Raw genomic sequence first — 22,685 nt, 5'->3', positions numbered from 1 at the left:
TCCTCATTCAACATGGATTAGGCATTTTAGTAATGGTAATGGTTTAATTTATTTGAACATGCATACAAGTTACATTGGAATACATCACATATTACAATTCACAGTTCCACATGTCCAAAAGGAGTAGGAAGAAGCAAATCTTATTTAATCCTACCCACCATCGGTTTTACATCAATCGCAATACATTTGTTCGCTTCCTGTATTCCAAATGCACTCTTTTCTGGTTGAAATACATGGGAAAATGATAAGGTAATGTAATAATGTGGTAAAATAGTAGTCAAAGTTCTTGTCACCGTAACTACTTCATATGACAATCATAATAAATAGTATGTATGAAATAAACATAACAGAACACAGTTGATAATGGGTGAATACTGACAATGAACTCACAAAAATGGAGAATTAGTAATAAGTGTGGTAGTGATTAGACATAGCATTGACAAATAAAATAGAACAGGACATAGCTGGATAATGGTTGAATGCTGGCCATGTACTCACGTAAGAATGAAGAGTAATAAGCGACAAGAATGAAGAGTTAGTAATGAGTGTAGTATTGTTTCGACATAGCATTGCATGTAGACAGCGTTTCGGGACTCTTCTTTCTAGTATTTTGCAAACATCAACTGCTTGTATTGTTTCTTGAAATCGCTCATGTTAGTGCTTTATTTGAGTTCCTTGCTTAATCTGTTCCATAATTTGATTCCTAATACTGAAATGCTGAAATGTTTTAAGTTTAATTTTTCCTTCAGGTCATATTTCTCCTCTTTTGCTTAGAAGAATTGTATGACGTTTTTGGGTAGCAGATTATTGATTGCTTTAGGCATAATTTTAGCTGTTTGAATATTAAGAAGATCAGCAAATTTTAATAATGGTGATTTTAGAAATAGAGGATTTGTATGTTCTCTATTCGTGGCATTATGGATTATCCTAACTGACCTTTTTTGCAGTACCTTTAGCAAGTGAAGTGTGCTTTTTATAGTTATTTCCCCATATCTCCACACAATAAGTTTGATATGATAATACCAGAGAGCAATAGAGAGTATGGAGTGATTTTTGATCGAGGATGAATTTTGCTTTATTAAATATTGATGTATTCCTCGTCACTTTATGTTGTATATTTTTAATGTGAGACTTCCAGCTCATCTTTTCATCTATAGCCCCCAGAAATGTATTTTCGTTCACCCTTTCAATGTCCAGTCCATCAATGTGTGTTTGTGCATAAGTATCCTTACTGCTGTTATCAATTTTCTTTTCCTGCAGGGTTCAGGGATAATCTGTTTTTATCAAACCGTCTTTTTAGTATAGTCATTTCATCTGTGAATTTTTTTATTAGCTCTTGTGTACTTTGTCCAGAACAAAAGACAGTATTGTCTGTAAATGATGCTAGCTTCAGGTCTTTCATGACTTTAAAGCTGTCATTTACATATAGGCTGAAGAGTTTTGGTCCCAGTATTGACCCCTGGGGTACACCGCATTATATATTTAAGCATGCTGAAGAATATTCTCCTAGCTACACATATTGCTTTGTGTTTGCTAGATAGCTTTGAACCCAATTCAACACTAACCCTCTGATTCCATACTTTTCTCATTTTGTAATGAGGATGTTGTGATTAATTGTATGGAAAGCTTTTGTCAAATCCATAAATACTGCAGCTGTGCACTTTTGTTCGGTCTATAGCGTTGTTAATTTCCTCAGTAATGTCGATCTGTGCCATGGAAGTTAAAATGTTAGCTCTGTATCCATATTGGAGTAATTTATTCTTATTAATAAATTTGTCCAACCTATTGTTGAATGGCTTTTCAATAATTTTGGAAATTTTTGAAAAAACAAAACTGGGCGTTAATTTGTAAATTGATGTTTGATATGACATAAAAAGTTGAAATATCTTTTTCCAGATCCAGTTGTTTGTGTTCTGCAAATCAAAAGGTTTCCAATTGTAGAGCTTCCAATGCTTCTTGTTGATCAGCCCCTTGTGGCATTCTGATGACGTTGTCAAGTGATGATGAATGTGATCCTTCCCTCTGCATCGTTCTTGTTTGTGAGTTGTGTTCCATGTTGTCTTGTTGATGTGGTTTATAGTATTGGTCCAGATCCCTGATGTCTTTGACAACAAGCACTCTGGCCTCTGGTCCTCCATTTAACTTGATGTAAAATTTTGCGGTTGGCACTCCAAGTGCTGTGGATCTTTTTCTGCTTCTTCAAGTCACAAGCTTTCTTGGCAATTTCAGCGTTGCGTTTTGTCAGGTGCTCATTCATATAGATTTTTGTCCCTTTCAGCGTGTGTCTCTGTTTCAGCGGTGCGGTTTTGAATTTCCTGTTGGTGAACTTAACGATGATGACGGGTCTGGTGCTGTTTCTGCCATACAGTGGGATGCAAGAATCGATGGTGTGGATGTCTTCATCCACCTTCTTTGAATGTAGAAGGGATACAACTTGTTGCTCCGATGAAGCGACATCCATTTCGTCTAGTTCTTCCTTGATCCCGACTGCCCTGGCATATGACCTGGGTTTAAGCCGAAGCCCCATCACAACCATATCGTTCATTCTTGCATTTTGGTCTATGTTATCAATTGTATTCTTCATTTGCTCAATGATTTTTTTCCTTTGCTTCATTATATTTTTTTTTTAAAAGAGTGGCGCTCAAGGCAGCATTGTTTTCGTGTAATACCTTGGTTTTGTTGCGCTGCTCGGTCTTTTCCTCCCTCAGGTGTTTAACTTCCTCCTTCAGGTCTTGAACCTCCTCTTTTATGGTTACGATGTATTGTTCCAGCCGGCGATTAGCCTGTTCCAGCCTTTGTAATCCTTCATTCATCTTCATTCCGTAATGTGCCATAATTCCCGCGACTTGTTGTTGTATGTTTTCCGTCACTTTCCGTTGTAGCGCTTTACTCTTGTTCATCCTTCCCTCTTGTAGCGCAGACACGTGCATGTTCATCTGATGCTTTCAGCTGCCATGGAACTCCCCTCCAGGCGGCAGCAGTGTAGCCACCGCCTTGTCCTGCCCCCTGGGTGAATCCATGTTTTCAAACCGCTCATCTAGTGGTGGTGTTTTTCCTCGAACTCCTCGAAACAGCATCAATTTATTTTCTCTTCGGTTGTTGTTGTTGCTGCTGTTGTTGCTGCTAAGCGACCAGGATACGGCGGTTAGCCTTTTAACTTGCCTTGCAATGGTCATCAATGCCAGTCCGAGTTGATATCAGCACACTCTTTTGGTTTTATGATCAAAACGTGTGATCAAGACGACACTAAAATCGTTTCAAAAGGTAAATGGTCTTTCACTTGTTTAGCGTTTTTCCACCTCCAAGGCACTCAAAGCGTTTTGACACTGCTCAGTATCTTGCCCGAGGATACTTCGACATGATCATGGGAGGACGGAGGATCGAATCCACAACATTCCGGTTGGGGAACGACCATGCCGCAGCAGTTTTTCTGAGCAACTGCCGTGTGGCGGCTAGCCTGTTAGCTTGCCTTGCAGCGGCACCGCTTGTTATTCGTTTATTCCGTCGAACTCGTGCCTCTCACCAGTCCGAGTTGATGCCTAAGATGTCAGCACCCTTTTCTGGTTTTATGACCACGACGTGTGGCCAGGAAGATGCCAAATTGGTTTAAAACTCCAGTAGCAAAAGCGGAGCTCTTACCATAAACGTCCTTTCCAAACAACAGGAAGTGACGCAGCGTAAGGAGAATTAAATTATGATTACATAATTGTATTTCCTCCTCCATATACATTTTATCATAATCATACAACCAAATACAACCGCAGGCTGATTTCATTTACATTTTTAACAGGTACATGTATACTGCATAATTACGTATTATTATATATTATTATATTTTTACCGAAGATGTGTTTTCTGTGGAAAAAAAAAAAATACTATTTTTGGAGAAAAAAAATAATGTTTTGACCAAAAATATGTGAACTTGTGTGGCATGCTGTGAATGCTGAATCACGAACATGCAGGGATCAACAGTAACAACTGTAACACAGTAGAATCCTCCAACAAATCAGTCGCTTAGAGCAGAGTGTGGACAGACAACAGCATGCTGGCACGGGAGAAGCCAGTGAAAGGCACTTAGATGCTATGACATCCTCAAAGTCTTTTCCCAGTCAGCAGCTGTGAGAAGCGCATAAGGGCAGGAATAATCACAGATACAAGATCATAGCACGCAAGGGAATCTTCCTTCACACATTTTCTTCGTAAATATGTCACAATGCAAGAACTGTTGTGACATCCATGACACTAAATAGTAAGATAATCCTGCTTTATGGTAATCTTCCAGTCAGATTTAATGAGGTGTAATATATTTGATCTATAATAGCTGCTTCCTTCTGGGATTTCAAAAGCTCTTCAATGGTTGTTGGTGGTTAGAGTTCAAGTACCTGCACTTCACTAGACCCCTTTTTCCTATTTAATCCATTCCAAGTACAGTGAAGGACCAGGCTAAATGCAAAAGCAATACAAGTGCCACCTGGACATGCAAAACTTGTTAACAGATGGCTCGACTGATGATCATCATTAGGTAATTCCACTGTTCTGCTTCTTCAGGATGATACACTGCTGGCTGATATTCCATGCAGTCTTTGTGCTGTAAACCTGCAGTTAACCATATCAAACTAAGCACTGTGTAGGAGGAAAGAGTCATGACTGATTAATTCCTTTGCTGAGCCTACATGGGTGGCAGTTGCTGAAATTAGGTGCCTTACTGTATCATCCTTGGGCTTGCAAATTAGGTCATCATCTTGAAATATAGACCTATGAGGACACATTTGCAGTGTTTATTAAAGCTACAGGTTTATATTTCAGCTCCCAATAAAGCCTCATTATGCCATGGGAAATCAGAACAGTCGCACATCTGACTTGTCAGTCAATGCCCCAATGAGAGTAATGTTTTATTTGTAATGTGTCATATAATGTGATAAGAGGATGCCATCAGAGGATTTCTTTTTATTTCTGAAACCATTCGGCTAACAGAAACAATTACAAGCACACATTGCATCAGCCTGTAACAGATGACTGCTACAAAAGGAGGTTCATCAACAAGCAAAATGTCAGGAGTGCACTTACAACTCTGGGGGACGCTGAATACAAAACATTCCAAGCCATTTGAGACACAGCAGCACCTGTTTGTTTTCCTTAATGGCCCTTATGCTGCTGGAAGGAAAACTCATTCTCAATTAAGTTACAAGTTGTAATATTCAATGCAAACTACACTCTCATCCACACTGAACTGGGAACACACCAACAACATTGCAACATCTTCAATCATTGGTCATCTCTCTTTTGTTAACACCTTTACCCCTTTTACATTAGCTTCCTTGATTTCTTCTTTCTTCGCCAGGCTGGAACTTATTGTTGACGTGGCAAACGGATTCGTTTGTGGAACAGTCTCATTTGAATTTACCAAATGAATGCCTTACAGGTTACCATAGTATTGTGTCAACTAAGTATGGTGAGATTTGGTGTTGGATGTGTGATCCAAGATGGCTGAATAAACAATACGGGGAGTATTATTAATACCACACGATTCAACGTATGGACCAAGGGGTGAAATACAACAGTTTGTTACGCACAATATTGTGCTGTACAAGAACGGAGGAAATTTCAGCAAAAATGTTAATCAAAAACAAAATCATACAAAAACTGGGGCATTTAAAAAATGAGATTTGACTGTATAAATAACATTTTTTTTAGCATTTTTATAACATAAAAAAATAAGTAGGCTTTAAAAATATCAAAGCAGGCCCAGCATCCTTTCATTTATCAGTATGTGGCCTTTGATGGAAAAGTTTGGACACCCCCGTTATAGGTAGACAGATAGGGACAGAAGCTAAATCTCTGAGGGTACAAATTAGTGGCACGCCATTGAACCCCCAAAGATGCCATGATGTACTTTTTGAGTGTCCACATCAACAAATAAGTAATTATGTGTTTCTTGCTTACCTCCAGACAGTCCAGACTGATGAAACTGGCAATGGCAAATCCATCAATGATGTCCTCCTCCTGGGAGCTGGACTCCCTTCTCTTCCGTCGTGGGGTACGTGGGGCTCTGGCTGCCGCTGCGGGGTGCGGCGTCTTTTTAGCGGGGTCCCTCCTAGGACTGTGTCGCTCCCTGTCGGAACAACAGGAGTTGGGGTCGGCGTCTCTGCTCCCTGTTGTCTCACGCAACCTTCGCACTCGTTCCCGCTTGGGCCGGCATCTCCGACCCTGCTTCAATTTCCCATCCATGTTGGGAGGAGGGGAGGAGGGGAGGGCTTGGGGTGTCAAAACCAATGCAAACACAACTCCACGGGAGACGCTGTCTGTCTGCACCGTGGAATCACAAACAATCCTAGGTTGTGCTGCAACGACTACAAATGACTGTGTGCGTGTAAATCAAGCCTTAAACACTCAATGACCTTGAGTAGAAAGCTCGCCAATCTCCATTACGATAAGCAAACGTGTAAGTATCCACACACAGGCGGCAGAGGGAAGGCAAAAGCCACACGGATCTGCACCGTGTCAAGACGCTATCCGCTAAAGCAGGTGCAAAATGGCAGAAACAGTTCAAATCTACGCATTAGACTCGCTTTGGAACTTTTGTTGCAATACAGACAGCGCCGACGCCGAACCTCGCTGCGGGGCGCAAACAGTGCAGAGAAATCATGTCGCTGGCCGTTGTTGTTTCCCCACCTCCCCAATCCATGATCCGGTGTCAAAAAAGACTATCCAGTCGAAATAAACCGCGTAGCGATGAGGTCCTTGAATAATCCCGCTTGTGTTGACTTTTAAAGCATATTCCTCTCTGCGCGTCAGGCGCAAATGAGTCCAAGTATTGAGTGCTACTTGTGCGCAATATTTCCTAAACGATCCGTCAGGCAGCTGTCCAGTGTGAAATCAAACTCCTCACGGCAGAGAAGCGGTCCATTCCAGCTCGGATAATGTTAGCTTTTCCACACAAATCCACTCCAGTCCGTCCCTTGGTTGCTCAGTGGCTCGCGGTGCTCTCTATTCGCATAATAAGGCTTTGATAAGAGTCCTTAAAGCGACAGGAGTGATTAAAATCTCCCCTCTCTCCACAGCATCCCTTCATCTGAAATGAAGACACAGTCAAGCTTGTGAGAAAAGCCACGTAACTGACGTATTTCCGCCACCCCTGGCCTACAATTTAACATAGGAAGGAAGCTGGTGTTTAAAAAAAAATAGAGAAAAAAAAACATTTGCTAGAACTGTCGGCCCGAATTCTCACACATGGCATTATTTTAAGCTGTCTCTGTCAGCCAGAAGTGATGCCACATCATGTATATCCCCTGTGTTGCACTCTCACGCGCTCTCTCACACGCGCGCACACACACACCTATTTGGTTTTGACAAGCTCTCATTGTAATGTTTGGCATGTTGGCCATTATCCCATCCTCTGAGTAGGCTCACCAGCAGCCAACCAAAAATGAAAAGTGGCATCTCATTGTTGAATTTCCTTGTCAACATGTGACACACTCCACCTTCCTTTTTTTTAACATGTGGATTCGAGGGTTTCCCAGCATTCAACATCCCATAAATTCCCAGATTTTTGTTCAAGAAAAAAAAAAAATCCTCCAAAAATAGTCTGTTCTTATCCGAAATAACACATCTCAATCACCCTAAATTGGTGAGAATTTTGAAATACATGATAATACAGGTAAAATGTACGGCGTACATGTACAGCTGTGCTTCACTGATCATGTTGTATCGTCAAGCGTTGAGGCTTTGCGCTTTGTTCAGCAGTACTAGAATGCACTACAGTGGAACACAAACATTTGCTTGGCTGCTGAAGCATTAGCTTCGACAGTCAATTTCAAAACTTGCAGTGAAGTGAACACAAGGTAATACATTATCGTAAATCGTCAGTGGAATTACAACAGGCAGGCGGTGTGGATGTTGTAAACGCAAAAGCTACACTGGGACTCTGATTCCATCTGTTCATCGATTATCTTACATTGTCATTCAATAACAGTGAGTACCAATGTACATGTTGTACTTTAAACGTGTTTTGTAAGTGTGTGAGGCATATTTTGGGCTGAAAACTGGATTGTGTTGCGAGTGAACAACGGCAATTGAAGAGAAAAAGAGGAGGGTTCTGGAGGCAAGTCTACTCAAATTTTTACAACAGTCTCATTTTTTGGGAACGATGTGAAATTGGAGGAGAACGTCAACTTGAAGCTTGTAAGAGGATTTGGGAGGGGGGGCGAGCCGTGTGTTAAAAATATAATTTTATTTTATGGTGTATAAATTGACAATGGGTCAATCAGTTTTTTGCCTTTCATTGGCGATCTGGTGCTGATCTGCTGTACTTATCGTTAATTCCATGATTAAATTAATGATGCATAAAAACTATTTCCACCTTTTGTAACAGTTCTGGCATACTTTCTACTGATACACATTTACGAAAGAATGTACAGTTCAGAAGGTCCGATGTTTACACTTCAGTTTCTACGACGGGCTGTCAATTTTTAGTGTAAGTCATTATACCTAAATTAATACAAATCACACTGCACACAGAACACATGGAGGACATATAAAATACAGTAACAACAACAATAAATAGAAAAATTAAAATAAATATTTAAAAAAAGATTAGTTATGACTTTTGATTTCATCGGAGCAGATCCTTCCACATGTACAAGGATGCATATATCCTGTCGCACTTAATGAAAACTGGCGACAGATCTGTCAAATAGGAGGTGAGGTCCCAGAAACTCATCATGCAGTGACACCAAACTTGGCGTATGAATGTCTACCTGGCTATATACAGCTGGTTGTTCTATTTTTTTTCAATAAATGATGTTATTTTCATGTGATTCTTAGTTGTAAAGTTTTAAATATTGGGTAATATATACCGTCCATTAAAAATGATACCGCTCTAAAAGCGTTTGGATGATACACTGTATTGCAATAAGGAGATTAGTCCATTCTTATTGGAATGAGTTGTGTGCTGTGCTTGTACAAACTTTCATATGCACAACAATGATCACACAATTTGTCTTTCAAAACATGATGGTCTAACCGTGCTGAATTTTGTTAGGTGCATTTCTTGTCTTGGTTGACCATGTTTTTGTTTTTTTTCCTACTATCCACTTGTATTAACCAAAGAGGCACAGGGCATATTATTTAATGTTTATTTTTATTTGTTATACTGTACTTCATTTATTTGATCCCTGTGGTGGAGGAAATTCTTTTTTTGACGATGGGAGACATGTCAGACTGTTGCAACAGAACAACAAAGCTGGTTTCTGAAGTGAGAGATTCTGGGCTTTCGAGTGATATATGGGTCATTACAGTAATCATATGGAGTTTGTCACAGCAGCTCCAGGAAAACGAGGCTTTGATAGAAAGCAGAGTGGATAAGGGTCTCTGTACAGAGCAGCTCTAGGGTCAAAGAGGCAAGCTTTCTACAACAAAGTTCTGTCGAATGGTGATATTTTATATTTTATGGGTGTTTGTTATGTTTTGTTGTGTTTTGCTTTTTGGTTGAGTTTCTGTTGTGTTGATTGAAAACATGTCAAGGAGGTCGTCTGGGAAGGAAACAAAGACGGACGTTCACATACTCTTCTGTTTTATAGTTCATATTGTAAACTGCACAGCCTTTATTGTGTACATGCTGGGTGTCCCATTCATTGAAAACCTGTAAAATTCAATTCCGTTTTTTAGCACATACAGCAGCTCTTAGAACACATTTACAGCTACAATAAGACAAAAAATTCCAGGTGGACTGTTGGGTGAACCCCAATATGGCCTGCGAGTCAAAACGTTATAAGAAAGTTATGGCATAAAGAGTTTACATCAAAAACCTACATTGATAAAAACCCTCATTTGAAGGAAGCAGAAAAGTGAAATAAAACCCTTTACATATTATTTGATACTCACAGTACTGGAAAGAAAAAAAGGAAAATGTGGAATTAAATAGTGAGTCACTTTGTGTACTGGTTCCTGAGAGATCATTTTCTTTTATGGCTTGAATCATCTGTGAAACAGGAGAGAAACACATCAAGATGCAAAACGAAACTACTTTTATGCTAATACAGAGCGCCGTGGGGTAAATTACACCAAGCACTGTAGGTGATTAAACCAGATTTGACAGTCAGTGAGTGAGTATGATGAAGAGTTTCTGATGCACTGCGGTGTCAGGTCACACAGTGCACATCTCCAAATGCTACTTGTCCATACCTTGATGCTCCCGGTTTCAGTTGACGATCTGCTATGGTATGTAGTCAAAATACCCACATGGACTGTAATCGAGCATTATGTTACTTTAGAGAACAATAACCATGTGAATAGCACATCAGTCTTTTAGCAAATGGACTTTTAGGGAAACATATACAGTATCGTTATCATGTTACCTTCGCCGATGTAACCACCGTGAATAAAACCCTGCTCTGTTTGAGCAGCTTTGTGAAAACTAATTCAGTAAGCAGATTAAAAAAGGGGGACCAGGTATGGTGAGTGGGCCATGGAGGAGAGGGAAGAGATTACCTCTGTTTCTTCCATGCTAGTATTTGCTTCAAGCTTAATCCATAGCTGGAGTCTCTGAGCTCCCACATTGCAGCCATTCAAACACTAGTCTCTTTGAAATGCTTAACCTCAGCTGTGCTGCAAACTGAGAGGAGGAAGCCTGTCAAGCTTTTATGATGTTCAAACAGCAAAATTGTTTTTCTTTGCTTCTCCAAACGTGATAACAATTCTTTTGACGCCCCCAGGGTCAAGGTGCTTTCTGCTAAAGCAATTATTATGTCCAGATAAAATGAAAATAATAAACTTATTCAGGTATAGGCTGCAGCTCCCCACGACCCTGAACATGATAAGTTGTAGAAAATGGATGGATAGATGGAACAGGGGAGGCAGGTGAGGCAGAGAGATAAATGTATTTTCTGTATGATTCCAATCGTTTTCAACATTTTCTTAAGTAAAAATTACAGAATTTGCACATTTCCTTATCAAATACAGGTCACAAACCTAAGATGAGGCTGCCGTCTCTTCTCGGCTTAGTGCACAAGCCCTGCCTACTGATTGAGTCCACTCAATGACTGGATCATGGCAATTTCTGTTTGTCGGCATGTCAGAAATAACAATGCAATGCATATGCAGAAACATATATTTTACACCATGACTATCTACAGCCTGTGTAATGTGTGACCATTATTCTTGCTAACCAGACAATAAAATACAGAGAATTGTCACAATGGAGGCACTGCAGTACTCGCCTCATCCTGAAGGGGTGGGCGCGTGCATGAGCTGGAAGGTGCTTCCATAGAGAGGAAAAAAACATTTTATTTTTTTTGACAGCTGGAGAGTAAATGCAAGTCAAAAGCAAATGCAATACATTTTTATGCTCTGCTGAATGAATGAATGAATGAATGAATTTGACTGGCAAGATGGAAGATTATATACCCAAGATCACCAGAAGGTGATCCGATTTAGAAAACAGAGTATCAGAACTTTTCCTGAAGAAGAATAGGGTGCATTTACTTCATATACAGATAAAAGGCAAGAGCACACATGTTTTTCAATTAATAAAAAACATGAATAAATGAAACTAAGAAGTATTTGAAAACAATTTGAAAACACTTTTTTTTGTAGTTTTTGTTGTTATCCTTTTTATTGAACCTGTATTAAAAAAACTCAGGAGTCAGTGCTTCACCAGCCATAAACCTTATCACATGTCACTGGCAGGTGTAGACATGGGACTGAGAGTGAGGGACCTTATGTGGACCTTATGTGGGTGAAAAGACAGAATTTGTCTTTACACATAAAACAGCTAAAGGACACATATGCTAAACCCTGACATTAACCTTATGATAAATCATTCTGTTGGATCCAGAATAGATTTATTTGTCTACACCCAGAATGGCACCTATGAAGGCCAAAAATCACCAATTCACTTCAAGCATTTCTAAAAGTCTTGTGTAAACTTGTTGTCTTTTGCCAACTGAGTGGGTGTTTCACCAGGCAAAAACTGCAGTATTGTCTGCCAATGACAGCATGGTTATGTGGTTATGGGAAGATGACGATCATGGCAGATAAATTATGAGGTTCGGCAACCAAAAATCTACCACAACATTATGGAAAGATTACAATTTTGAAAAACATGACCGGACATGAACTCTGTTAGGCTCCATTACATAAATGCTCTTAACCATAAAACACTCCCTCAATATCCCACTCTCTAAGCCAAATGTGAACACTTAATAAAAACTTACTTATACGGGAAAAAGTCAATAGGTACTGATTGGAAACAGACGGGCATGTTCTGCCTGTCACATCCATGATGAAACAACCAGATCAGCATGTATTGATCTATTGCAGAAGAGAACACAGTGCATTTAGTAGCCAGTGTCACTTAGTGAAGCCCGTAAGAGAACAGAAGAAAATCATCCCATCAAAAAAGTGTTTTGTTGTTCTGATAAAATAGCTGTTATGGCAACACACTAAACTGTTTGGGAGCTGCCATTGTTGCTTGCAGTTGCTTTCCTCTTATTTTATTCAATTTGTAGAAGACAGGGTAAGACTGTTCTTCACCAGTGCCAGAATCGAATGCGGATATTTTATCTTTCTGCAAACAACTCACACACATTTGGCCTTTTTGTGTCTCAGTCTGTCTTTGGGGCAGCATGCAGTGGCATCGTGGTTGGGATTTCTGCCTCACTGTCAGGAGAACCTGGTTTGAATCACTGTTAGAGTTTGCATATTAACCCCATGCTTGCATGGGTACTCCAGCTTATTCTCACATTCCAAAGAACAAGCATCTTAGGTTCTGTCTATACCAGCGGTCAGCAACCTTTCCTATCAAAACAGCCTTTTTGGCCTATTTCCACCAAATTAATACTGGAGTTGGGCATTGAGTTTCAAGCATCAATGGGAACCCAAACTAACTATGCAATTCTACCAGGATCGTTGACATTTTTTTAGGGCTGTCAAAAATTAACAGTGGTAACTAATTTATTTAATTAATTACGTTAAAATTTTTACCGTCATCATTCATGTCAAGTCATCTCGCTGTTCCCGCAGAGTCGACATTCTTTAAAAGATACCTGACATGTTTCATCAACTTTGCTTAAATATGTTCTATGTTGTTTGTAATTATGTTCTACATTGTTCGATTTAACGGTAAATTCTCTAAAATTGCATTTATAGTTCATGACACCTGCCATGACAAAGTGGCTCACAGCTCGGCCTCATTTCCAGAATTGATGTCATCGAGGTGGCACCTCTCAGCTAAGCAGAGTAAACAAACGCTTCTGAAGGTAGATCGTCAACGTTTTCATCAAAATAGCAGTCATGCCAAAATGTTGTGTTGCTGCTGGATGTTCATAGTACCCTAATGATACTGTAAGTTTGTTTTCTTTTCCAAAAGAGGAAAGTTTAAGAATGGACGAAGCAAGTACATAGAACGAGAGACAGATGGAGGCCACCTTAAGTTCTGTTCTCCGCAGTGATCATTTCATTTCACTGATGACTTTTTCGAAGGAACACCTTTACAAGAAGACTTTGGCTTGAAAGTACGGCATGAAACATTTTGAAAAAGGATGCTATTCTTCTGATACAAAAATCAAGGGCAAAATCACCACTGTGTCAAAGTTGCCACAGAACAGAGAAGTCATGTCTTGTTTACTTAATGTCTTCTCAACACTATTCCACGATAGCGACAAGGCTGCAAAGCATTATACATGTTATATAAACATCTTCTGACAGCAATATGTTCATGTGGGCGCCGGGGGCGGCTGCGATCGGTGGCAAACATTTATACACATGTACGATCAAACAGGCTATAAAAACCCCTTTACGCTAATTAAGAAGCCAATTTCAAACAATCATTGAAAGATAAACAACTCCACAGTAATTTACACTTACCATTCTGTGTTTTGAACGTCGACCAATTGCTTGACGAAAAAACATTAATAAAGAACCATAAAAACAGAGGAGCAAAAATTGCGGGATTGCTGCATGTTTGTACATTTTACCCGTATTATCACATTTTATTAAATTATTACCAACTCAGGATGAATGAGATGTGTTTTCTGCAGAAAAAAAACGGCCTATTTTTGGAGAGGGTTTTTTTTCTGAAATGTGAAAATTTGGGCCTTGAATGCTGAATCACGAATGTGCTGGATCCCCTACACTCTAGTAGTAGTAGCTGGATGTTCAATGGGACTTTTCTGTTGAAAAGTGTGTCATTAGGGTCTTTTAGTTTACAATAGCCACTGACAGTTGGAGTAGTAACAAGGTACGTTAAAGGTACAGTACTGACTGGATCTTTGATGTTCGTTTCTGTGGCCGAGAACAAACACAAACTTCCACTGAGTTTTTGTTTGTTCTTGTCTCTGCTGCTGTTGAAATAAAATCCAGATCTACCTTCTGCTATGTGTTATAATCTGATACACATACAGTTTTGACATTTGTTATTTCCCTCTGAATTCTAGAATGAACATTTCTCAGTGGTCAGTTATGTTAAAGATAAGCGCACAACAACTCCAGTTTAGCTAAAAATACAGACCTGGGCAATTGTTTTGAATATAGAGTTGCTGGACGCAGAAATCTCTGTTTGCTGTGCTAGCTGTCACTGAGGAATTACTGCGAGGGAAAAAGAAAATAAGTGCGTGGCTTGGTGCCTATAGGCTGTTGGCTTTCTCCATGACACATCATGGAGTAATTCACTTGTATGGTAGCAATTTATGGAGAGACTCGACAAGCAACCTGCCCAGGGGCCTCACACAACAAGTGCTCTCTCGGGAAACTGTAGACAGCCATAGCATTTTCTGGCCTGGACACTGCAAACCACGGCATGAAAAATTAACCTGCTCAATCCACAGACTGCATATTCTTCCTAAATGACAACCTCCCTAAATACTGTACTCTCTCCATGATCTGTTCGCTCATGCTGTCTACTTTTATTCTTTCTCTATCGTGTACGCTCGCTCTTTACCTCTATCAACTCAGTCTGTGTTATTTTGATCTGCACAGCAATGCAGATCTTTGCTTCAAAGACAACACCTGCTTGTTTTATGTTCATCACAGACAATGATTTTGGATGCGCCTATCATATCCACCAAGTGCAACATAAACATGCCTGTAGACTTGGAGTAGTTCACTGATTGTCACCGAGACATTAGTGAGGAAATTGACTGCAAAGTAGTGAGGTGTCAATAATTTAACAGATATGGTTGTAAATCTAAGTGCCTTTAGATATTTCCAACTGCTTGGGTGCAAAGTTTAATCAAACCGAAAGATTGGCTCCGGAGCTGTGAGGCTGAGAGAGCTGAATTTATTGGCAACCCTCGAACAGGCTGTGGGCTTTTTTATTGCAGGCATCATTCAGAGCGAAATTAGCAGTGTGACCTGCAATTTTAGCGAAATAACTTGAGCAAAGAAATTAATGTGGGTAAATGTCATATTAAATGTCACTATAATAAAGCAATGATTCTGGTATTACTGCCACAAGGTTTTCCTTTTCACTCTCGAGATCCTTCAGACATTCCCCTTTTTTGTGTTGGCTACTACCATTTCCTAGCACTTTATTAAATGAAATATCTTAATCGTTTTTAGATCCATAGTGCCCAGTGCTCCGTAAGCTGCTTGTTCAACACTTTTCTTTACCATTGCGCAATTTATTAACACACAGCGTGATTTAGTGAAAGACCCCTAAACCTGTATTTCAGTTGCTGTCAGGTGGTGGAAACCTACACTATGTGAGGGTGTAAATTGTGTTTTTCTCTACACCTTGTAGTCCCTGGACACCACTCATATACTAGATTGTGTTGTTGACGTTGATGATGAAGGGCTTATTTTTAACATTATTTCAACAAAAACAAAGCAGAAAAGCTAAACAAATTACAAACACCTCACAGCATTTCGGAAGCAATGCAGCAATGAAGGGACAATACAGGCACAAATAGTATGGCACTAACAGTTATGCATTTTCGAACTAAATACAGTGGGAACTTGGTTAGTGTCATTAATCCGTTCCAGAAGGTCCGACTCTTACCGAAACGTACTCTAACCAAAGAAATGATGTAACTCCAACTACCATCAATTCTGGTGTACAAGTCTCACCCACTAAATTTAGAGGAAAAAAAAGATTTGTACATATATAAGCTGCACCAGACGATAAGGTGTGCACATTATAAAATGGGATATTTAGTGCACAGAAAGACGTTACACAGAAAGATTGTTTTAACTTTTAATAAAATAAATGCTTTTTTTTCCAGTGCATGCCAAACAGTGGTGCAATTTTATTTAAACAGTGCAGAACAGTACACAGCTAGTTAAGCAGTGCCGAATAGTGCATGTAACATACATAACAGTAGCCTACCAGAAAAGTCATTCATCGCCGTCCTCTTGGGAACTAAAACCACAAGTCTTCCTCTTCTGTGTCTGAATTGAACCACGTCATAATTACTTGGTCACACACATCGTCTGTCTCTCACTCTCTCTTTCGTTGGTGTCCTCCTCTTAATCTTGCAGTAGTCCAGCCTTTCGAAACCCGTTGATAGTGTTTTTTCTGCTGTAAGGATCCACCGACAGGCTTGCGCAAAAGTTCTTGTCTGTTCTCCTGTGTATTTAACCTTCAGTCTTCAAGCACGTTTTCTAGTTCAAGCCATCTGTTTACCTCTTCTTACCTCTGAAAGCTTTTATTGTCTTTTTGCTTTGCATCAGCTTTTCATGTTGCCATCTCAGTCTGACCATACATACATCATACATCATTGATACTAAGCATGTTTCCTTGGCTTGACAGCCAAATCGATTGCCTTTAACTGGAAAGCGGCATCATATCCACTTCTTCGTGTGTTTTCTAAGATGGTAGATTGTGACTACCGGGTTGTCGCTGCGCATGTGCAGAAAGCATCTAAATCCGGGCTCCGCGTCTACATTGCAGTACAGTCGGAGACGGGACGCACCTGAAGGTTGGTTGCGACCCGCCATCTTTTTTTTGTGATCAATAGTAGAACAAAGCATATTTGTAATGCTCCACAATTAAAACAGATTAATTTACTTCCATTATCTTTTAATAATTGGAAGGTTACATCTACCAACATATTTCATTGCACAGAACCAGCAGGAAAAGTAAAGCATATTCTGAGTAACGATCATAAAAAATCTTCCATTATTCACAAATAAATAGACTTCTGAATTCAAACTAAAATCCTGAGCATAGAATCTCTGACAAAATAATATTTTTGCTGTATAGCAAAGTCAAAAACAGCTTTCATACAAAATCTGTACCAGGAGCTCTCATACAAAAATAATGCTTGTATATTATGAATAACCAAAAAACTAGGCTGCCCTTATTCACAGTTGCAGTATCAGTGAAATAACATTGCGATTGGATGTGGTATCTGGGTTCCAACAAAACGCGCAACAAAACACAAAAGCCCTACTTCCTTTGCAGTGAAGTTGCGATTGACTTTGTGATTCACTTCACCTTTTCCGAGTTGGGTGGAAAATTAGTTATCACCTGCTCGATGGTTCTCTGGTTGGCAGCAACTTCAGCTGGTTGTTTTTCCTTCTGGTTTGGGTGGAAACGTGCTGGGTGGTTTCTCATAATTGTCGTGCTCCCAAAATATTTTAAGCTTGTATGACAAAGATTGCATATTGTCTGGCTCTTGTCCAGCAAATTTTTACCGTCAACTATGTGAAAGCCAAAGTGCTTCCAGACGCTCGCTTTAAATCCAGCGGGTGCGGGTCGGAGTTTACGCTCAGCCATTCTGATGGCATCTTATGGGCGCCACACATGGGAGGCGACATTGCTTCTACTATTGGTGGGCTGATATTATCAGACATAATATCAGCCTGATATTGGCCTAAAAATCGGTCAATATTGGTATTGAGTTTCTTCCCTATAATGAAAACTGACTATGGGCCTATGGGCTCCCGTATTTTCCGGCGCCAAATTATGACCTCATCAAAAAGCGTGCTGTAAACAACTGTTGGTGGCTAGTAACAAGCTAGATCGCTCCTGACTAACTTTACGCCTGTTGTGTCCATCCATCCATCCGTTTTCTATGCCGCTTATCCTAATTAAGGTCGCGGGGGTATGCTGGCGCCTATCCCAGTTGACTTCGGGCAAGAGGCAGGGTCGCCAGTCAATCACAGGGCACTCTGTGGTGTCTCCTTCGGATATTAAACTTGCGATTTGCAATGACTGCAAAGCGTTGGTTATGCGAGGCGAAACCAAGACTTCTTCCTTCAAAACTTCCAATTCCCAGGGTGAAAGCAAATCAATTGGGAAATTATGGAGTGTATCGCGCTGCATAACCAGCCCTTTTTTTATCGTGCAAGACGCCGGATTCACCAAACTTGTCGGATTCACCAACCTTGTGTAGTTCCTCGGGCCATGCTTTGCCATGCCCAGCTGCAAGTATTTCTCAGATGTTTGCTTACACTTGTACAGTGCTGTTTGCAGCCATGTCGAGAAGCTAATTGCTGATGCTGTATCCATTAGCTTCAGAACAGATATGTGTTAATTCCACGACAGGAGATATGTGATGTTACACACACCGGTATCGGTTATCGGAATCGGAAATTGAGAGTTGGACAATGAAAAAGCCAATATCAGACATCCCTAGTTATAGCTACTTGTTACTTTCCCAAAAACATAATTGAATTAATAACAGAATTACTACCTAATGAATGTAATTCGTTACCAGGGAAAGTAATTACATTACTTTTTTGAAAAACCTTTAAATATTTAAAGTAATTCCGGTCTAGTTGCATGATGGCATAAGCCACTGAAAGTTTACTACTCGTTTCATGCGAGTAGGTTGCAATTATAGATAAGATAAGATAAGATCAAAGATGGCGCCCTCCGTGGCAGACGTCTCTGTGACACTCTCCCGTGTTTTTCTATTTTTTGCTATTTTATTGTTCATTTTGGACATTCAACACACTCACGCAGTACATTACAACAGAGAGACACTTTTGAACATCGGCAGGGTTCACCATGAACCTTCATTTAGCCTCTCAGACTTTGCCTTTCTTCTGCGCCGGGAGAACGCAGCAGCCTGCGGACCTGGTGAGCTGAATACCCGGCGAGCAAAGCATCCGAGGCGTAAACGAGGCAAGCGAGCCGGCCTGCATGCTAGGCTAAAAGCTAGAGCGACGAGGCCACCGCTACCAAGCCTGCTGCTAGCCAACGTCCGCTCTCTTGAAAACAAGATGGACGAACTACGAGCAAGGATTACGGCTCAACGTGAGATCAGGGAATGCTGTGTCCTCACCTTCACAGAAACCTGGCTGACGGAGGATATACCGGACTCGGCGATCCAGTTGGAATCATTTGCTGCTTACCGGGGAGATCGGACTTTAGCGTCTGGTAAACACAGAGGTGGCGGCGTCTGTGTTTACGTAAACAAACGGTGGTGCACAGACGTACAGACGATGGAAAAGCACTGCTCGCAGGACATTGAGCTGCTGATGGTGAAATGCAGACCTTTTTATTTGCCTCGTGAGTTTAGCGCTGTGTATTTAACTGCTGTTTACATCCCACCACGAGCTAACACTGCTAATGCACTAGGCCTCCTGCATGACATCATTGATAAACACGAGACCAAACACCCAGACGCTGTATTTATTATATCTGGCGATTTCAACCACTGTAACCTCAGGACTGTCCTCCCCAAATATTACCAGCATGTGAGCTTTCCCACAAGGGAAAATAACATCCTGGACCAAGTCTACTGCAACATGAAAGGTGCTTTGAAGGCTGTTCCAAGACCCCACTTTGGAAAGGCTGACCACATCTCTATATTCCTTTATCCAACATACAGACAACTTCTTAAAAAAGCTCCCCCTGTACGTACAGCAGTTAAAGTATGGAATGAAGAAACTGATCAAGTACTTCAGGACTGCTTTGGCTGCACAAACTGGGATGTGTTTAAAACTGCAGCGGGGAGGGAAGATTGTACTGTTGATTTGGATGAATATGCTTCTGCTGTTACTGGCTACATTAGCACATGCATAGAGACTGTTACCACCACCAAGTATTACAGAAAATACCCTAACCAAAAACAGTGGATGAACTGTGATGTAAGGGCTAAGCTACGTGCTCGTTCGACTGCATTTGTCATGGGCACCGCTGATGACTACAAAAAGGCCAGATATGACCTGAGGAGGTCCATACGGGAGGCCAAGAGGCAGTACAGACAGAAGCTGGAGGGCTACTATTCCACCTCAGACCCTCGGCGCATGTGGGCGGGGCTCCAGCACATCACAGACTATCGACAGCAGAGTAGCGTAGCCACGTCCAGCCAAACCACACTTCCTGATGAGTTGAATGAGTTCTATGCCCGCTTTGATACCCAAACTCCTGATGAGCAGAGAGGGTGGCTGAACCTGGGGAGCACACAGGACTCACCTCTCATGGTGACATCAGCTGATGTGCGCAGGGTTCTAAACAAAACAAACCCACGAAAAGCAGCAGGGCCAGACAACATCTCAGGACGTGCACTTCGGGTTTGCTCATCAGAGCTAGCTGATGTGCTTGCTGACATATTTAACCTGTCGCTTGCACAAGCATCTGTACCGACCTGCTTTAAGTCCACCACCATAGTGCCCGTACCCAAGAAGAGCAACGTGACCTGCTTGAATGACTATCGCCCTATAGCACTCACTCCTATTGTTATGAAGTGCTTTGAAAGATTAGTCATGACCCACATCAAAAAGAGCATCCCGGCGGCAACCGTGGACCCTCTACAGTTTGCATATCGCCAGAACCGGTCCACGGATGATGCAGTCAACACTGCCATCCACACAGCCCTTTCTCACCTACAGGGCCAGGACACATACGTCAGAATGCTATTTATAGACTATAGCTCTGCATTCAATACAGTCAGCCCCCACAAACTCACAGATAAGCTCCTCACACTTGGCCTGTCTCCCTCCCTCTGTAACTGGGTGTTTAACTTTCTCACAGGCAGGCCCCAGTCAGTCAGAGTCCACAACCGCACATCCAGCTCAAGAATTGTGAGCACTGGGACCCCACAGGGGTGTGTGCTGAGTCCACTCCTCTACACGCTCTTCACCTACGATTGCGTGGCCTCCCAGAACAACACCAGCATCATTAAATTTGCAGATGACACTACAGTCATCGGACTGATCACTGGTGGTGTTGAAACATCATACAGAAGAGAGGTGGCGGACCTCATAGCTTGGTGTCGTGATAACAATCTCCTTCTCAATACAGATAAGACTAAAGAGATGATCATCGACCCAAGAACAAGGGAAAAGGAGCCGCATAGACCCCTGTTTATTGATGAGACTGAGGTGGAGAGGGTGAAAACCTTCAAGTTCCTTGGCACACACATCAGCGAGGACCTCACCTGGTCTCACAACACCCAACAAATTCTGAAGAAGTCCCAAAGGAGACTGTACTTCCTGAGAAGACTGAGGAAATTTGGCATGTCCACCACAATCCTGAGTTGCTTCTACAGATGCACTATCGAAAGTGTCCTTACCGCCTCCATCACTGTTTGGTACGGTAACTGTACAACACGTGATAGGAAGGCACTCCAGCGGGTGATCAAGACCTCACAGAACATTGTTGGGGCAGCCCTCCCCACACTGCAAGACATTTATAAATCTAGAGTCCTACGAAGAACACACAACCTCATCAAGGACAGCACACATCCACAACACTCACTATTCACACTCCTACCGTCAGGCAGACGCTACAGGAGTTTGAAGTCCAGGACCACAAGGCTGGCAAACAGTTTTTACCCACAGGCCATCAGGCTCCTCAACGAAGCACTCGCACACGCCGCACGCAACACACGCACACACTCATAGCACTTTATTTATTTATTTATTTGTATTATTTACTTGTATTAATGTCTCGTCTGTTGTTGTTGCTTAATTTATTGGTATATATGTTTATGTGTTTATGTTTCTTATGTTCTTATTCTTTCATTTGTTTTCTTTCTTTTCTTGGGAGAATGAACAGAATAAGATTTTCATTGCATGGTATAACTGCTGTTTTACCATGCACATGACAATAAAACTCTCTTGAATCTTGAATTATCCATCAAAACGCTCCAGGCCAGTGTTTTCCTGTGTTTTATTGTGTTGACTAGCTGTTTAGTTTCCTGTCTAGAAGTACTGAACAAACAATCGCAACTGAAGCGACATCTAGATCATTGTCACGATAATCAATAAATTGATTAATCGAACGGTAAATAAAAACAAAGTCAATCATTTTTCCGGCCTCGATTAATTGACATGCACATGTGTGTTTGTTTTCCTCTCTCTTTACTACGAGAGAAGGATGTTGGCTAAGCTGACATCCATCATGAACAACACCTCTCACCCGCTACATGACACTGTTGTTTCCCTGGGCAGATCCTTCAGCAGCAGACTGTTACACCCACGGTGTAAGAAGGAGAGGTTCCGCAGGTCCTTCATACCGACCGCTGTCAGGCTCTACAACACCTGCACCACCTGAACCATGTTGTAGTCAATATGCATTCTTTACACTGTACTCTTTACTTGCGTATCTTGCTTGCTGCTGTAACAAGTGAATTTCCCCGCTGTGGGATAAATAAAGTACAAATACAATACAATACAATACAATACAATACACAGGCTGGATGACAAGAGGGCTCACTCTGCATCTGCCTGGGCGCGCTGGTTCTATATTGGAGTGAACAGAGATAGTGAACCCTCCTCTCAGTCATTCAGCCTCT

At 41.2% G+C, this 22,685-nt stretch overlaps 1 protein-coding gene across 10 annotated transcripts in view; it reads right to left on the bottom strand.

The window, feature by feature from the left end:
- The window catches only part of fbrsl1 (fibrosin-like 1), a 380,357-nt gene extending 373,262 nt beyond the window's left edge, over positions 1 to 7,095 (bottom strand). For 3 of the 10 annotated variants that reach the window (XM_054772257.1, XM_054772259.1, XM_054772260.1), the window contains exon 1: positions 5,944 to 7,092. In XM_054772257.1, coding sequence (XP_054628232.1) covers positions 5,944 to 6,228 — 285 coding nt within the window. In that variant the 5' untranslated portion in view covers positions 6,229 to 7,092. Of the gene's footprint in view, positions 1 to 5,943 lie in introns of all 10 variants that reach the window. The other 7 variants (XM_054772262.1, XM_054772258.1, XM_054772267.1 and 4 more) reach the window with 5 other exon arrangements.
- Positions 7,096 to 22,685: the final 15,590 nt, after the last annotated feature.

Source organism: Dunckerocampus dactyliophorus, chromosome 4 (assembly GCF_027744805.1).
Source record: "Dunckerocampus dactyliophorus isolate RoL2022-P2 chromosome 4, RoL_Ddac_1.1, whole genome shotgun sequence".
Lineage (NCBI taxonomy): Eukaryota > Metazoa > Chordata > Actinopteri > Syngnathiformes > Syngnathidae > Dunckerocampus > Dunckerocampus dactyliophorus.
This window is presented reverse-complemented; position numbering and strand designations above follow the sequence as displayed.